General features: G+C 36.9%; 1 protein-coding gene across 3 annotated transcripts in view; it reads right to left on the bottom strand.

Annotated features, from left to right (window-relative positions):
• Positions 1 to 1,278: 1,278 nt before the first annotated feature.
• TMEM144 (transmembrane protein 144) overlaps positions 1,279 to 23,908 on the bottom strand; it is a 39,436-nt gene continuing 16,806 nt past the window's right edge. For all 3 annotated transcript variants that reach the window (XM_040626400.1, XM_040626399.1, XM_008685544.2), the window contains exons 7-13: positions 21,993 to 22,074; positions 19,811 to 19,887; positions 17,861 to 17,979; positions 15,355 to 15,474; positions 14,169 to 14,266; positions 10,593 to 10,646; positions 1,279 to 3,766 (exon numbers count right to left, since the gene is read on the bottom strand). In XM_040626400.1, the coding sequence (XP_040482334.1) occupies positions 3,683 to 3,766; positions 10,593 to 10,646; positions 14,169 to 14,266; positions 15,355 to 15,474; positions 17,861 to 17,979; positions 19,811 to 19,887; positions 21,993 to 22,074 (634 nt within the window). In that variant the 3' untranslated portion in view covers positions 1,279 to 3,682. The remainder of the gene's footprint in view (positions 3,767 to 10,592; positions 10,647 to 14,168; positions 14,267 to 15,354; positions 15,475 to 17,860; positions 17,980 to 19,810; positions 19,888 to 21,992; positions 22,075 to 23,908) is intronic.

Here is a 23,908-nt window from a genome sequence, read left to right as displayed (position 1 = left end):
CATGACCAAGTAGTGTTTACCACAGGAATGCAACATCGGTTTAATATTTGAAAATTAATGTAATATGCCATATTACCAGAATAAAAAGAAAAAAATCATCTCAAAAGATGCAAAAAAATTTTTTTTTCACAAAATATAGCATTCTTTCTTGATAAAAACTCTCAGGAAACTACAAACAGAAATTTCAAGTAATCTCAGTAATCTGAGATTTGTAGTAATCTCAGGTAATTTCACAACCTGAGAAAGAGCATTTGGGAAAAAAAAGAAAAGAACATATAGCTTATACTATATTTAATGATGAAAGATTAGGAGTGAGACCAGGGTGTCCCCTTTTACCACTTCTATTCAAAATACAGTGGAGGGCCATAAAGCAAAGAAAAGATGAACGGCACTTGGATTGAAAAATAAGAAGTAAAATTCTTTATTTGCTGACATCATGAATGGCTACATGGAAAATCCTAAGAAATCTGCAAGAAACCAATTAGAGCTAATAGCTGAGTTTAGCAAAGATGTAAGATACAAACTGTGCTTTTAAAAAAAAAGTCATCAAAATAAAAAACTTTCTCATACATCTTTTGTTTTCACTACTAGCAACTAATTTGGCTGAGGCCTCATTTTATGGATTATCTTTCATGATCAGACCCCTTACTGTATCCCCTCATAGCACCCCCTAATTTTCCTTTATAGCCCTCTAAGATTTTTACTCGATATCTTGGGATTTTCTGATTAAGTTCCATGGCTGCTTTATTCATGTGTTCCAAGGCCTAGCCTGCCTCAGATGCAAGGGATCCACCCAATAAATACTTAATGTATGATTCAGTAAGTTACTAAGAGTAACACTGTTCACTTAAGTGGGAGAATTTTATTGGACACACATTATACCTCATTAAAGTTGATTAAAATAGGCTATATTTGTGAGTTTTTTGTTTTGTTTTTTTAATGAGGCAAATTTCTGACACAAGTGTTTTTAGGTAGCTCACAGAGTCTCCAGCAGGACCACAAATTGACCTTGGAGGCTACATAATCAGGAAGGAGAGATCCTACTGCAAAGGAGGCTAGAAAAGTGAGTTTCTAGATTCTATCTTAAGAAGGTAGGACTTTTAATTTGGAAAATTTCCCAACTTTCCCTTGATCTCTTTTTTACTTGTGTGTGCATGTGAGTGTGCATGTTTGTCTTGAAATTAAAAAGTACTAAAAAAAAAATAAAGAGGAAAATAACGTACACTCATATCTTCCTTACCTAGTCTTAATTACTTTAACATTTAAACACATGTTCTGAGCTCTTTCGCTGTTGACTCTTTAACACATATTAAAGAACAAATATATGAATTCATTGCCATAAAAATTAGAGTATTAAAAATAATGCTCAAGTTCACACTGACCCTGGTGTTGCCATTCTGATCTCATTCATCCTCACCAGAGGCAAACATTATTATGAGCTCTGTATATGTATTTTTCTAATGTTTTGCATATATAGGCATTTATAGAAAAATGTATATTACTTTGATTCTTCAAAATTTACCTAAATGGTATCATACTGTGCACATGGTTCTACAACTTGCCTTTTTTATCAATGTGTTTTTCAGCTCACAAATATTGATACAAATAGGTAGTACAAACAAACGAATACAAGAGGAATACATGGAGATTTGGTAACTCCGGGGCAACACGGTACTATTAATTCCATAAAACCCATTAGGAATTTTGAGAAGTTAAGAGTTTTTATTTTGATAATAAACAATTCCCATAATCTGGATGCCAGCCTCACTGGGATGCCACTTCCCTACTTCAGGTAGTGACTTCTCCGTACACAGAGACAGAAAGCCAAGCAAGAAGTTAAAACACATGAATTTGACCCTACTAGACAAGGAAGAAAAAAGCCTCAAAACTTAATAGAGAGAGTAGGTGTTAACTTCTTAAATTGAGCAAAGAAAGTGGACATTTGGTCATCACCTGTTTAGACTAACCTCTACATAGTAAGTTTTCTGCATGGTAACCATTTTGAAAAGCTTGTTTTTACCCCCCACACTACTCTTATCTCTTACCAACACTAAAAGCATTGTGTGGTAGCAGAAACTGTATAGTGGTAATAAGATTTTTTTTCATCTTTCTTCTGCAATTGCTTTATTTCACATTAAAAATTTTGCATATAGATTGGCAATCTCAACTACAGAATTGAATGCTATCCGTATGAAATTTGAAAATATATTTAAGCAAATTAGCTTTTGAGTTATGTCAATTTATTTAAAGTTATCAACATAATTAATTATATTTCAGGTTAGAATTAAAATGAGTTTTGGTAAGGTGTTACAATCGAAGAATTCATAATGAAATAGAGACTCTAGTATCATTATTTAAATTGCACTCAAATAGAGGAATGAATAATAACTAGTTGTTTGGATGGACTGGTGGTGAGGGCAGTAGCTCTTACAAAATATTCCCCAATCTACAGACACGTTTTCTTTCTCAAACAGTACATAACAATAATAGCTAAGAATTATACAATGTTTGCCAAGTGCCAGACACTCAATGAACATGTTACAGATTTTAATTAATTTGAACCTTACAATAGCCATTAACATTATCATTATGTCCATTTCATAGATAAGGAATCTGAAACAGGAGGCTTGGGAACTCCTTTAAAGTCATACAATGAAGATGAAAGCCATTTGGGTCAGCGCCAGAGTGCATACACTTAAACAGAATGCTGTTCTGTCTCTTCTGAATATGTATATAAAAATAGCATGTCCGTTATTTTTTTTTCCTTAAAGGAAACCACCAGTTTACACAGGAAGAAAACTTCCAGTTTAAAGAGGGATTTTAGGAAAGTGTATTTCAGAAAAAAATAAAAAATTTTACACACAAAGAAGGGTTTGGTCCCTGCAAATTCTTACTCTAATAAGCTAGACCCTCACTACAGCAACTCTAGAATTTCCCGTTTGGAATCATACAGACATATATGTGTGTGTATTTACGTGTGTGTATCTGTATATGTCTGTAGATATATTATATGTATATTCTCAATGGTTGGAAATCTTTGTCCTTTGAAGACAGATTTTATCTGTAGATAATCAAAAGCATTTTGAGCGAAGATGAGGGGGTGACGTAGAGTTGAGCAATATTAATTTGAAGTAAAAATAAGTTTGGGCAAAAAATGAAATGGCCTTTTTCATATTCAGTTACTAACTCTGACATTTACTTTTTCTGGCAAGGATCTAGACAGGTTTGGAATCTAATTCCATTATAACGTAGGTCTTCTCCCCATTTCTCTCCCCAACGTTTTTCTGCCTCTCTTCATTAACAAGGGTAATATGTTGGCAACTTGGACATAGACAAAATTCTCTGTGTATATGAACTCCACACTGTTTTGCTGCTTATGCAACACCAAGTACATATTATGGTAAAGGAGCACTCTCAGCGGTAATGCTGTAAGAGGGCAGACATTTTAATTACCCAGTAAAGTCCTACTGACATAAATAGTTCATTAGAGGAATTTTCCATTTTAATACTTGACCGCAACTTAGTTTTCCTTTATTCTCACATTCGTGAAAAAAAAATCATTTACCCAGTCCAAGACGGGTTGAGATCCATTTGCTGTGTGAAAATGAACTCAGCATAATCGCTAGGAGTCCTGTAGCAGGGTTCTCTTACCCACTGCTGCCATCTGCTGGTCTTGTAATTGTTAGATTTTAGAGAAAGCCGTGCATAATGCTCCAGTCAAGATGATGCAAAATGCAAATATCATCAATAGGTAGTTTTGTAGACCCTGCATAATAAAAAAAGAGTAAGTGTAATTAAGAAAATCTGAATCGAACATGCAGAAAGCACAGAACGTCCAGATTGCTAAGGACCTTACTAACAGCTTCCTGTATGCCTTTTGCTATCCCTCCAACTAGTCATCCAGATTGTCTTGCAAACCCATTAGAACCTTCCTAATTCACCCACTCAGTAAACACATGTGGGCACCCACTTTGCATCAACATGCACTGGGGTTAAAATGGTAAGCAAGGTGTGCCCTTATTCAGATAATGGTGTAATATGGGAGACAAAAGTTAATCATCGCAGAAAAGAATGTTACAAAGCGAGAGGGGTGTTAATAAGTAAACGACCATGATTGTTTCTGAGGGGTGTTACAAAGGAATCTTAGTGAGGCTGGTTGGGAGGGTGAGGAATTCAGCTTCTAACTGTAAGCACCAAGTAATTGGGTAGGGAAACAGGCAGAGATTCCAAGTAGAAGGAATTTTATATGCAAAGTTCTGCTGTAAGATAAAGTGTGATACTTGCCAGGAATTGAAAGGAAGTCAGTGTAACCACAGCTACGGGAGTTAAGTGGAACAAAACCAGGTTGGAGGGCTATGGTCCGCGCTTGTGGGATCTCACAGGCCATGTACCCTTTGGGGTTTTATTTTTCCAAGTAATGGGAAGACATTAAAGAAATGGGCAGCTGGATGTGGTTAAAAGATGGGATTCACATTTCATTAAGTCCACCCTCTTTTCTGTAGATGGTGAACAGGTTGGAGGGGTCCAGAATGGATGCAAGGAGATGATGGAAGAGGGAACTACAGCTTTCTTGGGCACAGAATGATGACGTGCAGCTGGAGAGACAGAGATGGATGTGAAGGGCAAGGAAGGAACAGAGAGACTGTTTGTCTTGCCCAATTATGGGTGGGTGCCCTGGTCTTAAAGGCGGGAAACACTGACAACCACTTCCCAATGTAGCCAGTCTATCTTTGATTAAACAAGAAATAACTTTATTTAAGAAAAGATTTATTTATTTTGGGGGGGCAGAGGGAGAGAGAGAATCTCAGAAAGACTCCCCACTGATCTCAGAGCCTGACTGCCAGGCTCCACCTCTCGACTCTGAAATCATGACCAGAGCTGAAATCAAGAGTTGGATGCTTAACCGACTGAGCCACCTAAGCCACTCAGGTGCCCCTAACAAAGGATCTTGCTGTGTTAAGTAAATATATTTAATTTACTGTAAGCTCTTTATTTAAATTTTATATATTTATTTGAGAGAGAGAGTGAACTAGAGAGAAAGCACAAGCAGGGAGAGGGAGAGGGAGCAGCAGACTCCCTGCTGAGCAGGGAGCCCGACGTGGGACTCAATCCTAGGACCCTGGGATCATGACCTGAGCCAAAGGCAGACACTTAGCGGACCGAGGCACCCAGGTGCCCCAATTTACTGTAAGTTCTATCTATCTCCAGGGGTACAGATAGATCAATTCTAATCTCTCTCCCACAAGATAAACCCTCAAACATTAAAAAAATAACTGTCTTATATTCTTAAAGCTTATTTTTTTCTGACCAGTATTTTAGCCCCTTTGACCATGTTTCATATGAAATAGATTCAAGGTCCCTGGCTGTTCCCATCTGAATGGTTGCCATGCTGTCTATGTCCCTCTTTAAATATAAGTCCTGAGGCTCTAAGGCAGGGTTTGAACATCGCAAAGTAAAACAGGACCAGTATCTCCCTAACTTTAGATAGAAATTTTAAAACAACATTGAGATCTCCTGACAGTCGAATTATATAAATATATAATATCACATATAATATTATTATTATCTCTTAAGATTAATGCCAATTAATATAGTCAAAATTCCAAAAAGCATATATCCTCTTTCTTCAACTTCATCAAGAATTGGGGAAAAAAATGGATTAAATGACCTCTATTTGATGACAGGGGAGATGTCTTTGTAAGTTGGGCTGGGGCCAACTAAATTTTCTGATTCTCTATGAGCATGAATACTACCAGAAGTCACTCTAGTACAAGTTCCACAAATGAAAGCACCACAAAGCCTTTCCAAGTACAGAGCGGCTTGTTTACACACACACACACACACACACACACACTCACACACACACTCCTGCTGAGGCTGTAATGTTCCCTGACATCAGTTTTATTTTATTTTATTTTTTATTTTTTTTTAAAGATTTATTTATTTATTTGAGAGAGAGAGAGACAGCCAGTGAGAGAGGGAACACAGGCAGGGGGAGTGGGAGAGGAAGAAGCAGGCTCCCAGCGGAGGAGCCTGATGTGGGTCTCGATCCCAGAACGCTGGGATCACACCCTGAGCCGAAAGTAGATGCTTAATGACTGAGCCACCCAGGCGCCCCCCTGACATCAGTTTTAAAGACTGCAACCTTTACTAGATACCAGTACCAAAGGAGAGGAGACACTCAAATATTTGCTCAAAGAATGAATACAATCAGGTGATTTCCAAGTGTCCTTTGTGAATTAGACAATTGATACAATGACTTAAATAAGAAAAAACAACATATGGTCCTCAATTATCAGCACTTTACAACCTAATTATGTGATTACTTTGCTGAGCTCTCTCCTTTATTGTCTGTGTAATCAGAAGAATAATGTTCTCTCTCGGAGAGTAAAATATTTTTCCCCTTTGAGGTGAAGAATCTGTCCAAACTGTCTATAGTCTCCTAAAGACAAAGACTGATTATATTTGGGCAATAGCAATAGTTTCCCCTCGTCAAAGGTGAATATAAACACTTAGAAAGATCATGCTAACATTCTCCACAAAGCACAAAGTTTTTAACCTGGATCTTTGAAACAGCTACTAAGATAACAGATGATATCTTCCTTTATCTGGGAGGAGCTACTGACCTATAAATTGTGGTGGTAGTAATTTCCTGCACTGGCATTTCTGTAGACATTGTGTCTAAAGTATGTTTCTAAAGATAATAATGTACATTTAAGTTTAAAATAGCTCAAAGTAAAATTCTAAAACAAACTTCCCAAAGATGAACACATACCAGATATCAAAGAGCACTGGAAGTGGAAAGCCTCCAAGTGGTGCCCGGATGGCATTAAGACTAAATGAAATCATTAAACGCTTTAGCACAAAAAGTGCTTGGATTTCAGATTAAGTTCTTACTGCTATAGGTTTTAGACTTTCAAATATGTGTCTTCGAGTATTGCTTCAAGACATACTGATAGGGCCTAGAAGTCGGTAAAGATACGTTTTGCTTTTGTTTTCCTCTAGGGTTTTATCTTGTTTCTAAGAAAAATAATTTTTAAAAGTTCTGATGGGGGAGCCTGGGCGGCTCAGTAGGTTAAGCATCTGCCTTTGGCTCAGGTCATTAGCGTTTGGCTCAGGTCATGATCCCAGGGTCATGGGATCAAGTCCCGGGTCGCGTTCCCTGCTCCGTAGGGAGTCTGCTTCTCCCCCTGCCTGCCCCTCCCCCCACTCATGCCCTCTCTCTCTTTCAAATAAATAAAATCTTAAAAAAAATTCTAATAGGATTTTGGTTTCAGTGTTTAGTTGACAGCTCTTTCTTAAGCAAGTTGGCATGTAAAGTATTTAAAACTTGCCTTTAAATCACCTGTTAAGAGGCAACTAGGCACCTGCACTGAATCCTAAGCCTCACTGGATACTTAAGTTTTGTTTGTAGACAGATTTGTAAGGTTTTTTTTTTTTTTTTTTTTTTTAAGCCCAGAAGGTCAATAAAAGTCACTCTTTGCTTCCAGCTTGGTCCTCTCTCTCTTTATTTTTACATCCATACTTGGCCAAACTTTAGAACTCACTCTCAAAATTCCATATAGAACTCCATTGGAATTTGTAGGAACCACACTGACTGTACTTGGAAACAACTGCCTACTAACAACAGTGAGTTGCTCCGTCAGGAATGTGGTGAGCTTCCCCATTTGTTCTGATATTTTCTTATGTTCTGTAGTAAACTTTTGTGGTAAAGTGAATGATTTTATAAATCTAGCAATTCCTTGTCGATTATTTTCTTAAACTTTTATAATTTTTGTAGTTTTTAATAGCATTTATTTTCCTTTTTAAAAAATATTTATTTATTTGAGAGAGAGAGCATGAGCAGGGGGAGGGGCAGAGGGAGAGGGAGACAGAGAATCCTCAAGCAGATTCCCTGCCGCTGAGTGCAGAGCCCCACTTGGGGCTCGATCCCAGGACACTGAGATCATGACCTGAGCTGAAATCAAGAGCCAGATGCTTAACCGACTGAGCCATACAGGTGCCCCTATTTTCCTCTTTTTAATTGCTTATTGGTGGCATATTAGAAAGCTATTGATTTTATACTTATCCTATATTTTGGCACCTTACCAAGTGATCTTATTGGATCTCAAGATTTTCAGCTGATTCACTTAGATTTTTAAAGAAGATAATGTTACATGCCAATGACAGTTTTCTCATTTTCTTTCCTACATCTATTTCTCTTTCTTAATTTTATTTTACCACACTGGCTAGGAAATCCAGAAAATACTGAATAATAGCAGTGATGGAGAAATCTTTGACTTTCAACTCACAGAGAACTCCTTTTTTTCTCAGCTTTATTGAGGTATAATTGAGAGAGAACTTTTAGGTTTCACTTTAGCTACACATTTGCTATTGTTATAATAGACAGCTTTCTCCTATCCGTAGCACTTCTAAGAAGTTTTCTCTTAATTAAAAACTGGTTTTTAGGGGAGCCTGGGTGGCACAGCGGTAAAGCATCTGCCTTCAGCTCAGGGCGTGATCCCGGCGTTATGGGATCGAGCCCCACATCAGGCTCCTCCGCTATGAGCCTGCTTCTTCCTCCCCCACTCCCCCTGCTTGTGTTCCCTCTCTCGCTGGCTGTCTCTATCTCTGTCGAATAAATAAATAAAATCTTTAAAAAAAAAAACAAACTGGTTTTTAGGGTGCCTGAGTGTCTTAGTCGGTTAAGCATCTGCCTTCAGCTCAGGTCATGAACCCAGGGTCCTGGAATCGAGTCCCATACTGGGCTCCCTGCTCAGCAGGGGGTCTGCTTCTCCCTCTGCCTTTCCCCTGCTTGTGCTCTCTCTCTCTCTCAAATAAAAAAAAAAACCTGGTTTTTAATTTCAGCACGTCTTTTAAATATATATCATCACACAGTTTTTCGCTGTTTACCTAATATTATATTACTCTGATTAATTAGCCTATTATGAACTTTCCCGGCACTGCTGAATTAAGCCCTACTTGGTCATGGCTTATCATTTAAAGAAAAAAATTCTGCTGTATTTGACCTTAGCTGTCTTTTTAAAGGTGTCTTTTTAAAAAGGCTTTCTTTGAATGTCTTTTAGTATCATTTTAGAGGACCCAGGAATTACCACTAGGCTCAATGGGTTCTGTCTCTCAAGTTCTTATAACTAGGGAAGAAGATTTTTAAGTTCATATCATTATTACAGTAGTAGTGACTAAAATAATTTTCAAATCCTTTGTATTAAATCTAGTCTTCATTTATGTTTCTTTTTATCTATAACTGCAAATAAACTATGCTCACTTGTGATTTTCTAAGGCTTCAGGACGTTATACTAGATAATAAATACCCAATTCTTACATAGCAATTATTTTCCTTTGGGAGGCAGATGAAATATCTGCAAAGAGATTACAGCACATTTTGGACATATAATTATTTTTTGCAGAAAGCAACCCTAACTAAAATAAATGAGAAATGTGTATTGAAGAAATTTATGGGTCTATAAATGTTTTAAGTTGTCTTGTGTATTTTAAAAAGTATAAAAATTAAGATCCTGGTGCATATCTCTAAACAAATTTATTATTTTTTAAATCTGAGAATCCTGTATTATCAAATTATGGCTTTCTAAATCAAAACATTTCACTTAGAATAAATGAAATGATATTTTAAATCTAAAACTGAATAAAATCATTTTAAGGATTATCCAGGTACACAGATTGCTTTTTGGTTCGCAGAGATTAGGAACATCAGATCTTTTTAGAACCAAGAATTTTTTATTACAGCTGCATATGAAGACAGAGAATTATTATATCCATGATACCTCGCTCGACATAGTACCTTTGATTTACATATATTTCTAGTAAAAACTATTACAAAATACTATTCACATATATTCCTCAAATAAAGGTAAATGGGAAAAATGCTAAAACAATTAAAAATTTAAAAAAAATATTTTGTTTTTAAGCAATCTCTACACCCAACCTAGAACTCACAACCCTGAGATCAAGAGTCCTACGCTCCACCAACCAAGCCAACCAGGTGCCCCTAAAACAATTTTTAATGAAAATACACACACACACACCCTAGAGCTATTTTAAATCAGTTTTAAGTCACCATCATTTACACTTGAAAGAGAAGTGGGAGTAGTCACCTGCTACCATACTATTTTCCTATAAAATTGCTCAGGCCTTCGGGAGGCATGAGAACCAACAAAAAAGTCTATTCCCAAATTCCATTTGCCTCAGGGATATTTTAATCTTTAGGATAAAAAAATCTTTCATCTTGTTTATCTATCATATTTTACATTAAATAAAATTTCCCTCTATCATATTTTATTGGATTATGTAGCCAAAATCTCTCATGGAAAAAAAAGTCAACTAAAGCATTTTCCCTCTGGGAGCTGGGATGGAGAGAAACATGTTCCATAATAATTATCATATCTTTAGTATTTTATTTCCTTGTTAGGGATGATAGCATTTTGAACATCTGAGTTTGTCAAATCCATTCATGTGTTTTCTGCCCTGGGCTTAGGGGTCACATACAGTTTTCAGAAAATAACACAAACATAGTATGAAATGCCTTTACCTGGCTCTACGACCTGTTTTTGAAATCTACCCTTTCTTGTACATACCTGTATTTCCTTAAACATGAAGACACCCCACATTGCAGCTATAAATCCTGGACCCTTGAATAAAAAGAAAAACTGTAATTAAATTGGTTATTTTTTTCTGTAACTTGAACTCTACCTAAATATAGTATATTGGAGAGCTGACCTAATACTTTCATTGAATAACTTTCTACCATAAAAACAGTATAACAGTATTCTCAGGGAAAACTATTCATAATCTCAACCCTAACTCAACATTAAACTAAGCAGCATTCGGTAAAAAATGAAGATTTTTTTTGTCTCTTTCTGATTTTCATATTTATTACACTGATGATGTTATACTATTATGTGATTTACTTTAATAAATGTGATCTACTTACAATAAAATTTTAATAAGCAAATGATTTATTTTTTTAATGAACTTAGGATACTAGAAATAGGATTAATAGGAGAAAGTGTAGAAATAATTTTTCTTAAAGATTTTATTTACTTGAGAGAGAGAGAGGGACAGAGAGAGAAAACACACAAGCAGGAAGAGCTGCAGAGGGAGAGGGAGAAGCAGAATCCCCGCCAAGCGGGGAGCCCGGAGTGGGGCTCGATCCCAGGACCCTGGGATCATGACCTGAGCTGAAGGCAGAGGCTTAACTGACTGAGCCGCCCAGATGCCCCAAAAGTGTGGGAATAATTAACCACTTTTTTTCAGCATGAGGCAATCTCACAACTGAAGAAACTGTAGTTAGTATTTCTTTTGGATCTGGCAAATAACGTACTTTAAAAAAATTCTTGAACTGATAACTATTGCACAGTGATGAACTATGTCTAACATTAAACTCCAATGGATGCTAAAGACAGTATTATAGGAAGACAGAAAAGCCATGTAAGGAAAAATAAGCAATAGGTTTATTCAGACAAGAATGAAATAATCTAGGAAAGGGAAATGAGAAGACATGAGGTGGAAAGAAAGGATGATTCTCCAGTTCAAAATTTGAAGCTATTCAAGTTTATTAACTTTTTTTAGCTGAGAAGGAAAAAAATTGGAATTTGGATTAATCATGGTGTTTGTGGAGAGGGTATTGTATCAGCATTTCTATGATTCCTTTTCAAGCCCTGCACAAACTCTGGAAGAGTTTCTCATAAACAATCCAACATGTTTTTCCCCCTCCACTACTCCAACTGTCTACATGACTGGGTCAACAAAGTTTGACTCCACTCCTGGCATGTAAAAATACATTACTCTCTGTTTATCAGTGTCTGGAAAATTCAACATCAAAAGAGCCAGAGAAATAGGTCAGAGGAACTGTCTTTTATCAATGACGTAAGGTCCTAAGCCTCAAAATCCAAACCAAACAAGAAGCATCTGGGTGCTTTAGGCAATTCCATACTGACTTTGGACAGGGTGGAAGGAAACAATAGAAAAGGAGATATAATAATAATGTTATCAGGTCAATCACTCAAGAATTTTATCCTCTCTAATTAAGAAATTTATTTTCCTTCAGAGAACATGATAGAAGACAATGCCAAAAGGTATCACTGACCTTTGAGACTTTTTGGCTGATCATTTCCTAAATACCAGTTTAGACATGGTCTAAGGGTAATTGTGAGGAGTAATGTGGTTATGGGAAGTGATGTTTTGCTAAAAGTACGCGCAAGCATAGGCCCAAGTATGTACATACTCTTTGACTCGGGCAAAGGAGAGCCAAATAGGAAGGACAGCTTAGGTAAGAGACAGAGCTGTGTTGGCAACTGGGATTGCATATTTTCCTTTCATAAAATGAATATAAGTTACGTATTTGTAAATCAGCCTTTGAAAACAAGGTGAGCTTGGGCTACCTTGAGAAGCTGAACTTCTGGATAAACTGATTCAGCTTTTAGATTTATCAGTGAAGACTTGGAGCAGAGTAACAAGCCCTTGCTCCTGCCACATGGGTTTTTTTCTTCTTTTTCTTCCCTCCCTCCCCGCTCTCTTTCTCCTCACCTTCCACCCTCCCTCCCTTCCTTCTTTCCTTCCCTCCTTCCTTCCTTCCTTCTCTTCTCTTTCTCTCTCTTTACTTTTTAATTAAATGTTATTTGCTAATAAGCTATAGCTGCTTTCAAGAAACTCACAGTCTAGTTACCAGTGGGTATATAACAGTGGAAATTTACGTACCTGGGAAGAACAGCGTTGCTAGAATTTCTTTTTTAAAGTGCTCTTTTGATAAAATAAAACTGATCATATTTATAATTGTTGAAGCCAGATGATGGGTATGTTTGAAATTTTCCACTAAAAAAGTTAATGTTAAAAAAATCCAGTTCTCCCAAGAAGTAAAGAAGAATGTAAGATCCTTGAGGAAAAGACTGAATCTTTTCTGAATCTTTTCTGCATGTAGAAAATATTGCTCTTGACTAGAGTAACAAAAGTGAAACCAAGCAAGAACCTACTAGAACTTTTTTTTTTTAAGATTTTATTTATTTATTTGACACAGAGAGAGACAGCCAGTGGGAGAGGGAACACAGGCAGGAGGAGTGTGAGAGAAAGAAGCAGGCTCCCAGTGGAGGAGCCTGATGTGGGGCTTGATCTCAGGACTCTGGGATCACGCCCTGAGCCGAAGGCAGACGCTTAATGACTGAGCCACCAAGGCGCCCCCCTACCAGAACTTTTGCCCAATTCCCTCAAGTCCCAGAAACAACTGTTTTTTCCCAGGTAACAATCTCCAAGCACCAGAGGAAGCTAAACCTGGTGGGTGAGAAGACTTTGTTTATATCACAGACTATTCGAGAATAGTCTTTCTGACAGGCAAGTCTCCAAGAGCTACAGTGACTATTCCCATCAACCATCTCCCTGAACCTCACCTATCTCAGCACTTTATTTCCATGGAATTGGGCTTTAATGTTTTATCCCAAGTCTTTACCATAATTTAATACAAGACACAGTGACAGAAAAACCAAATCTCTGTCTACTATAGATTTTTTTGAGGAATATTATTTATTCTTATTTATGTCCCCTGTAAAAGGCCCCATATGTTACATTCTATTAAGAATTTAGTGCTAGAAAATAAATGATCTCTTCTGAGGAAATAACATGTTACCAGTTACCCCACTGTATTACTCCCTTTTGGAAGCACCAAGCAAAACTTAAGATTTAATCACATAACTCATCCAGAGACAACAGTTTGCTTTAGGACTTCCTGAAAGCCTTTAAAAATACTGAAGTACCATATGAGGATTCTGAAGTACTTTCTGTCTCATGACGTTGTCATGAGATTCAAGCGTCGGAATATACACAAAAGCATTTTTAATTTGTAAACTGTTGTACAGAGATAAGTATTGTTATAAACAGCAAATTACAATGTATCCAAAATGACATCAGGTAAAATGACCAGACAAAAACTGCGAGGATATCAAAGATGAATAAACCTGCTAAAACGAGGCTAGCGATGGTCTCTTAGCAATCAGGGACATGAGGGGAGAGGGTATCGGTGAATTTACATGAATCTCTTACACAAATTGTCCTCCTGAACAATTGAACTCCATGACAGTCCCCAGTGATTCACTCAGAATACTTCAGAAAAATCAGATTTACATTTGAAAAACAAAAATTTGGAGAAACATTCAGCTACTTACAGCAGTGATTATTGGAAAACTGACCACAGCACTGAGAGCGTTGTTAGCTATGAACCAACAGCAGGTGGCTATTGCCCAAAGAACTCCTGACAGGAATCCTGAAACACATGCAAACAGCGCACATTTACAAACCACGTTCCTCTCCTGAAAAGTCCACACTCTGGAAACAGTGGGAATATTAAAGCGCTCATTTCAATGCATTCCTATCGACATATTTGGCCAGCATGATTTTATGATCATTTTGGAAGCTAAGTCGTTTTTTGTTGTTGTTCTTGACTGCTGTGGGTATAATTATCAACCTTTTCATTTTATTGACATTAATAAAATACCCAAAGTTGTAGTTGAGATAAAACTGGGTAGTGGAGAGGGACCTAGGGAAGATATTGGATCTGGGCATGGTCTGCAAACACCATTTACTTTAAAAGATCAACATACTAATATGTGAAATTCAGAATGATGCTTATAGCTAAGAAAAAAAAAGCTCCTAGAATTTGAATGAAAATACCAGATAAAACGTTCAGGATACTTTAGCTAAGTGGTCAATAAATACCCTATCATTTTTTATAAGGTATAGTGGCATACTTTGACCTGAATGAATCAGGTATTCAAAATGAATCTCTGACATACGCTTTATTTTATTCTTAAATATATATATATGTTTTTTACTTGTGGGCCTACATTCCAAATTGCTTTATGGCAAACTCCTATATAAGAAATTGTATATATTTTTTTACCACCAGTGCTGAATGGATTAAGTCCAAAGAATGTGCATTTATCATATACCCTTTTCAAACTCTAAAACAATTTCTCCTTATTTTTCAGAGAAAATGTTTGTTTACCTAAGTGACTACAAAGTACTATTAACTCTGACTTTTAATAAGCATCCTTAGGTAATGAAGAAGAAATAATAAAGTCTGATGGTCAATACACAAGGTATTTTGGCACAGGAAATCATCTTGGATTCACTGTTCAAGTTTCAGGTTCTGTAATGTCTGGCATTTCGTATCAAGTTTCATGGTTTTTAAATCTTTCATATTTAGTGGTGAGTTGGGCCAAAGCAATTAGGGAATATATACACAGACCACATGCTCAGGATGGCTTGGTTTCCGGAAGATGATTATTCAAGCTAAGTGAGTAGAGAATACTTTTACAGAGTAAGAAGATTTTTTGTAGTAAATGTTCTTACCTGGCAAGACTGCTTCAGGATATAACTTGAGGTTATTTTTCATGGCTATACAGTAGACCAGAAAGTAGATTGTGCTTGTAAAAAAGATGCCACTGAAGTGTGCAAAAACGTAGTCTAAATCTGAAAAGACAGACCACAAAACTCTCAACTGCATCCTTTTATTCATCCCAAATATATTTAGGGTTCTCAAAATAAAACAAACTCATCAAAATTAGCCTTAAAAGTAAAGGAACCATTAATTATATTTTATCATCCTAGTTTTCTACATGCTGTTTATATAGAATTTTAATTAACATATTTAAAACTTAGAAATATTAAGTAGTATATTAGTTACTACAATCAGTTCTAAAAGGCTGGTTTTTCTGATTATCTTGGAAAGATAAACAAGAAACTACAAATATTATGCAAATACGATCTTCTTTTTAAGAATAGGCTTCGGACTTAATTTTACTAATGGCAATTGTAGCAAATCTCCAAATAGACTGTAGTGGGGGTGGCATGAAAAATACAGGGGGGTGCTAATTTTATATGGCGACTAATCCGGAGACCAGGATCTCTGTTGCAGATGACAGCTGTATGGAAGCATATTCAGGAAGTTATCTCAAAGAGAGTTTTCTTTAGTTGTTTACTATAGGCCTCAGTACATGGGGGAGTTAATGACACATGATGGTGGTCATCTGAGAAACCCCAAGTGCACTGACTGTTTAAACAGACTGTTGTTTAGTCATACAGATGGGTATCCTACAGGTTCTTGGCTGGGAAGCTCACATTGGACTCAACGTTTCTCTCAACTAAAATTTTGACAAAGGTGAGTGGTCATGTTTAAGGAGAAAAGCTTGAAGGTCAAAAAGTATGTCTATTCTTCTAAAATCTTCAACCCTACTTCTGGATCATATAAGAACACGTATATGAACTACCACAAGGGGCAGCATAGCATATTTAATAAAAGCACAGACCAGCTGGGTGGGATCTGCAATCCACTAAACTTTGAGACCTGGACAAATGATCTAAACCCTCATTGTCTTAATTTTCTCAACTGTAAAACAAGGATAATGATGGTATCTAACTAATAAGCTTCCTATGAAGGTCAACTGAGTTATTGTAATGTGCTTAGAATAGTGTCTAGCACAGTGCATGTAATACTTATGTGTTTGTTAGATAAATGAAATAAAAAATTGCACCTCCCTAGAATTATTTTTTAATAAAGTGGAATAAAGTGTGTTTCTATTAGACGGCATTAAAGTTGTCATAAGAAAGGTCCCTAAGAATTGATTGTATTGTTTATGCAAAGAGATTGTTGACATTATTTATTATGGCCCAGGACCAAGAACAACTGTACTCCTGGATGATTAGTTCTTTTTATCTTGTGTTCACTGAATTGTGGGACTGATTTGATTTCCCTTGTGTCCATAAGAAATCTTAGAGTCATATTTATAGCTCATTTCTAGCAAGTGTACAAATATGTCACAGCTTTTAGACTCGTTCCTGGTTCCATTTTATTTCTTCATTCTTGTTTTTCCTTCTCTTTTAATTTATCCTATGTTATTCTATTTTTATTGGTTCTTATCTTTTACAGATGAAAATAATAAGAACACAAAAAATATTTGTAGAAAATCTTAAAAAAAAAAGAAGTTAGTCAAAGGTTTGAATGCTAATTGGACTGAATTTAAAAAGGGAGGAAGAAATAATGGTGTCCCCGCAGTCTAGCCACTCAATTAAAATCTTTCAAATCCCAGTTTTTTCATCAGTCTCTCCCTCATGACTTTTGCCTTCCAAATTTCTCCCTTATCTGAACGTAGATCACATTAATTTTCTGTACCATCCAATTTGGAACTTTATTACCTATGATCTCATTATTTTATGAGTTCATGGGTGGAAGCCATGCTTCAACAAAATGATAGGACCCCTGAAGTAGACCTTCTTTCATCTCCTGATGAGCCTGTACGAGGGCTATTGGACGGAGGGTTGAGTTTACAACAGACAGACTCAATCTATCACTAGAAACTGAGATAATCTGGGAGCATTATGTTGGGCTTTTCAATGCACTCCTCTATGCTTTAAAAACAATATCCTCTGACTAGGCTATACTTTGACCTTTAGGAAGGTTATACTTTGACCTTTACTTGATTTTAAAGTGATAGGTACTGCACTTTAGCTTTTTTAAAAAGAGCAGAAGAATACATATTTTCTCAGAGATTACCTAACTGGAAAATAATCTCCAAATCTTACTGTAAAGCCAGGAACTATGTGTTAAGATCTAAGTAGCCTATATAAACCCTGATTAGAATAAAGTTGATTATATTTGTATTTTGACGATCATATGAAAAGACTCAAACGGTCTTTTATTACTTTTAGTCTTTAGTGGTTTTCTAATTCACCACTTACAATGAAAAAGTAAGATCAAGTCATATACCAGGATTTACTATGATCACATTCTTTTTATATTCTTAAGTAGGAAAACAGGTATTGAGTTTATGTATAAAGTAAAATAATGTTTTACTCTTACCATACTGGCTTGCCCCTGCGTATATACTGTCATTTCTTTTGCTGTGGTCCTTGATATAAATGATGGGCACAAATGTAGACCCATAGAGCATTCCAGATATCACGGCAAGACTGCAGCCCCTTAAAAAACAAATACATCACTGTTAATCTTGGCCCACAGCAGTATTTCTGACAAACACACAAATGGAATCATAACTAAAGCATGCTTCAAAGTGTAAATCACAAGCAGTTATGCAGAAATCACACATCTATCTCAAGCTCTGTGACTGTCAAAAGTCAAAGAAATACCCTCCAGGGTTAGAGAGGCATCGGGACTAAAAGGGCAGCTTCTGTCCCCCACTGCCTAGTTTCGGAAGTGTATGATTTACAGAAATTATAATGGATTATCATTATAAATTGTCATTACTTAGATGTGACTATTGCTATCATTATACCGTCCTGCATAATAAACTTGGCTTTCTAAATACGAACTATTTGTGGACTGACACTATGCTCTATGCTTCTCAAACACTCGATAATATCCAGCACAGGGCTAGGGCAGACAAAATACTAAATGCATGCTTGCCCATGCCTTCGTTGACAAGGGTATGGTCAACAGTGCTGATTTAATCAAACAATTTGGATAGTTCGCGTAAAACATTTCTTGTCTTTTTACAAAAGAAAATATTTCATCTTAAACACTGGAGTCATGTTGACTCCTCAGACTTGGGCCACATTTGCATGAGACAAGTGTTCCCAATAATTTTGGGGAGAGATGATTAATATTTTGGAACAGTCCCTTTCACTTTATACAAAGGGCAAAGACATGAAACAGGAAAGAGTTTTAGGCAAAAACAAACAAGCAAACAAACATTCCTTTCCAAGCTTAAAAAACAAATTCTTAAGGTCTATTATAATAGGAACTCATAGGGCCAACCTGGCAATCAGCTCTATCCACCCGGGAAATCCCTGTGTCATGGGGAAGCCTGGACTCCACAGTCCTGAAAGGGGTGTCCCAGACACAGACCGGACTAATACACAAGGTCTGGCTAATCATGAGACAATCAAAAATGTTTTTCTTAACAAATATTCCCTTAGAATGGCAGAGGTTTGTGAAAAAATGTTTTGTTTTGAGAGATCTGTTTTACTCTGAAGCAAAAACAGCAACATATTTATCTTCCAAAGCTTCTCTGTGAGCTCATTCTCTCATTCACTCAATTGATTCAAATATGTATTGAGCATTTATTATGCACCAGGCACAGCCTCTTTCCCACCGTGAGGTCAGTGTACATACTAACAAAGGAAATGCTTTATATTCTTGAAGGGCTTATGTGTGTCACCGAAAGAAGTCCAGAACAGTCATCGATTGTAAAATGCAAGCTATCCACTTACATATTATCCTATTTCTCTGCTAATCCAAACACATCCCACAAGAAACTCTAAAATACAGGGACTGCTGGTGAGCCAAACTCTCTCAGTCTTTAGGAGAGCGAAGGGTATAACTACCTGGACCCAAAATATTCTACTATATTTGTAAATGACTATCTTGAGACTATAAGTCATCTAACACAGGGGTGTAGGGGTTTTCTGGAGGAAGTGGAGGCCAGGCACCCTGGGCAGTGCAGTATTAGAGAAGTGTACTGCCTACTTTGACTGTCATTGCCGAGAGCCTGTTGGTCATCATATGCTCTGGCCTGTATTACCTCTTTCACTTTAGGCACAAAAGTGCTGCAAAATGAGATTGTTTTTGTCAGCTGCTTATTACTGCAGTGGGTTGGGAATTTCTCGACACACTGAGATCACGGACCTCTATACCTAAAAATTCAGCAGGGACAAGAAAGTCTGTCCGCCATGGACTATGGGAGTCAAAGCTTATGTTACCATTTGCTTCTTGAACTTAGATGAGTATCACTTCACTCCGGTAATCCTTGCTTTAATCAAATACGAAAAGAATAACAGAAACTCTTCTTACACTGTGCGCTGTTGGGCTGTAGAAAGTTTATCCACCCAGGAATAACCAGGACAGGAATCTTGACTGCTGTTGATCGCCTACGGAAAATATTGGCACAAACCAAAACAGAAACAGCATTCAGTTGATAATCACAGGTGACAAGAAGATTTTCAATGTTTTTCTCTTCTTTCTCAAACATACTTTAAAATATGAGCATGTGACACTATGCATTCTGATTCTGTCCGTATCTCCAGACTCAAATGTTTCTGATTCTGTTCCTCTTTCATTCAGAAAGGTTTGGCAGTTGGAAACTTCTCTGTTTAATTTTTTTCAGTTTAATATATGGCTATTTTGATACACCTATCAAAAGTAACAGGAGTTAACCATGCTTGTGTTTCATCTGCATATTTTAATAATTTGTAAAAAAAATTAGAACCAAGGAAAACTCAGACTCTTGTACAGAATACTTAAGATTGATAGGTACTTTTTTTTTTTTTTAAAGATTTTATTTATTTACTTGACAGAGAGAGAGATAGCCACCGAGAGAGGGAATACAAGCAGGGGGAGTGAGAGAGGAAGAAGCAGGCTCATAGCGGAGGAGCCTGATGTGGGACTCGATCCCATAACGCCGGGATCACGCCCTGAGCCGAAGGCAGACGCTTAACTGCTGTGCCACCCAGGCGCCCCTGATAGGTACTTTTTAAATTCAGTTTTCTTTAGCTGGATTAGTTAATAAAACATTTTCAGCCATGTTTCATGATTAGGTTAATATTCTTTTTTTTAGGTTAATATTCTAAGTCAGGAAGAATTATAAGCCAATTTATAATATTTCTAATATTGAATGTAATCATCTTTGCCTTTTAGTTGACATTTCTTTAACGTGATACTCCTAATGCCTTTGTAAGAGATAAGAAACTAGTTTTGAATTCTTTGCCATGTGTTAAGTCAAGTTTGGCAATAATGCTTTCTTTCAATGAGGAGGAGCTCATGATGTATGGTTGCATGATATCCAATCATGCTCTTCGTGTATCTTTACACTTGGTTTGCTTATATCCTTCCATCGTGCCTGGAAAAATCTAAGGCAGTTAACCTGCAATATATCTTTTTCTGAGTTGCGTTTTTCTTTTTCTCTCCCTTGGTGTGAAGAGTGGTTGGTCAGGAGGTATCTGAATTCCAAGGGGAGGCAAGGAACATTAGACATGTTCACTCCGTCTCAATTCCTCCATTCTCTCTCTGCAACATCTTCTGGATTAGATGTTTATGGGTTAGTAAATCTCTTTTCTCTTATACTTTAGCTAATTATTAGTTAACTTTGTGTCAATTTAACTAAGGTTTCAGTCACGTTATTTGATGAGGGTTTTGATGGGAGAAGAAGGAAGGGAGAAGAAAAGGTTAATTTTGAAGGAGTAGAGGCAGCACCTTCCAGGGAGGCAATGCCTCAGCAGGGGTGCAGGACTCTGGTTTCCGAGGGCAGCTGGGTAGCACTGGACCGGCTTTAGAGAGAAGAGAGATTGAACCAGGAAGGACTAGAGTCTGGGCTCATGGGCATGGGGAATTGCCCTGAAATCACTTTTGTGTATGTAGCCACTGGCCTTCATGCTTTGTCAACTCTCCTATAGGCTGTCCCTGTTTAATCTAGATTTGCTAGTCCAGACTAATTTAGGTTCTTCAAGGTCAAACAGTCAATTCTTACGTATTTCTTGTCTTTACCTTTGAGTAGAACAGGATGTGATGAAAGAGAAAAAGGAAGAAAATCAAGTCCTACTCCTCTTTTCATATGACTTGACTTTTCCTTTCATTGACTCTGCCTCTGATCAATTCCCCACTGCTCTCCCCTGGCCTACTTTAAGACCTGTCTCCTCCCTCTTTCTAAAGTAACTTTCATATTCCTCTTCAATACTTAGGGTCTTCCCATTGCAGAAATCCTTAAGCCATTCCAAAATACGAGCTTGTATATACATCTTCTAGTTGGGATCTACCATTAGTACATATAAATAGACCTCTGCGTTTGCTGAGAAGTTTCCTGGGGCAATCTTGATTGGTTGCTACGTAGACCTAACTATAATAAATATACAAACATATTGTCGATGGTCCTGAATGAAAAAAAAAAACTACCTTCTCATCTGTGTCTCAAATCTATGCATTTTCCTTTTATCTTAATTTTTTTATGCTTCAAATCACTTGTTTCTCATATTGTACTCACATGATCTGTCATTAATGGTGTGGTGTCCACAGAACACGTGTTATTTGGTATTTCACTTTTGATGAACAAAAATATGAAAGCACTGTAAAGAAAATAAATTTTAGTGATGTTTATCAGAACCCTGGTTTATATCAAGCTGCCTGAATTTTATGAGAAAACACAGCTTAAATCCAGTCCTAATGCATGACGATTACTGCCACACTGCCTCTTCAGGGGCCCTGCCATTTCTCTAGGATGACATTCTCTTTGACATCTCTCGTTGTCCTTAACTGCAATGAGTTAGAAGGCTTACTCATAAGATTTCCCCTCAAATCAGACCTTCCTCTTGATTTTCTTGTTTCAATCAACAGCAGCATCTTTCTTTTATTCTTGCTTACCTCTGGAATCACACGGAAAAAAAAAATACAAATGAAAACCACCTGGAAGTACTATTTCTCACCTTTTATACTGACAAAACCCTAAATGTTTAACAACATCCTTGTTGGACAAACTTTAGCGGACAGTTACCACTGATGTGAATACAGCACTGTGCAACCCCCGTGGAGGAGACTCTGGGGCCCGAGAACACCGCTACACCCACACTCAGAGGACGCAATCTGCATGGTCACACAATGGAATGCCACACAGATATAAAAAAAGAAATGAGGACACCCTCTGTGCTCTGATATGGAAAGATCTGCAGAGTATATTTTAAGAGATAAAAACACATGCATAAGCCTGATGACTTTTCCCCCTTTGACATCTTCTCATAATGCTCTATATATCCATGTAACAAATGCTTCACTTACCATTGACTTTTGAACCATGCAAATAGGTTAAAATTTGTTAAAATATTAAATTAACTTAGGAAACTAACAATTCTGGTATACCTTTGACATTCCTTTTAAAAATATGTTTGCATGGTTCCAGAGCTAAAGCAATATAATAAGTTTTCAAAGTACAGAGGAGGCTGAAATAGTGTAGGTAGCAAAGTGCAGACTAGTGCTTATAATGTGTACTTTTTTAAATACAAATTTAAAATTTCTTAGTTAGCTTCCTTAGTTCAGTCTCTTACTACTTGCTTTAAAAACTTTAATGGTTCCATATTCCCTTCTACAGCAAATTTAACTGTCCTTTTGAGTTTTATTCCCCTTTGTTATGTTCCCTATAACCTACTCCACATAATTCTCCACAGGGATTTTCATCTCTGACTTGTCCCTGCTCTAACCTCTCCTTCACCCCCATCTTCCACAACCACCTGCTCTTGCTTCTCTTTCTTAGCTGAACACAGCACATACTCCCCTCTTCTTATCCAAACTAAAGAAGGACTGAAGTGCTTAATGTGACAAGAAACCTCCCCCCTCCCACCTCAGTCCTCACTGACTCTTCTTCTTGTCTGAATTCCCACAACACTAAGAATAGTCATCGCATAATCCAGACCATTTACCACAAGTCCTTGTAAACTTTTTTCTCTACAGATTTTCTAATTCGACGGAAGATAAGATCTCCTTCAAGATCCTCAAAGTGCTTAACACTCAGTAAAAATGAATGCATAAAGCCTAATTAAATGTGTGTATCTTAGTTAAATGTGTGCTTACACACATGCTAATTTGCAAAGCTATTATTAGACATCTCAACTGCATTTTCTTCTCAAAGTTACCATGAAAACCCTCACTTTGTATAGACCAGGGTGTTTTCCTAATAACAATACAGGATGGTATGTTAGAAATACTTGAAGGGTACCAATGAGAAAGTCTTTGTTTCTTCAAATGACTGTATGACCCTCCTACAAATCACTTAGGCTCTCTGAGCCTCAACTTTTTCCATCTAAAGAAATGGGGATGTGCCCACCTCACCGAGCCGTGATGAGAATTAAATAGTAATGCATACAAAATTCTTAGTGTACTTTTGAGAACATGGTAAAATCTCAAAATGCG

This window comes from Ursus maritimus, unplaced genomic scaffold, assembly GCF_017311325.1.
Source record: "Ursus maritimus isolate PB19 unplaced genomic scaffold, ASM1731132v1 scaffold_11, whole genome shotgun sequence".
NCBI classification, from domain to species: domain Eukaryota; kingdom Metazoa; phylum Chordata; class Mammalia; order Carnivora; family Ursidae; genus Ursus; species Ursus maritimus.
The sequence above is the reverse complement of the archived record's forward strand: the minus strand, read 5'-3'. Positions and strand labels throughout refer to the sequence as shown.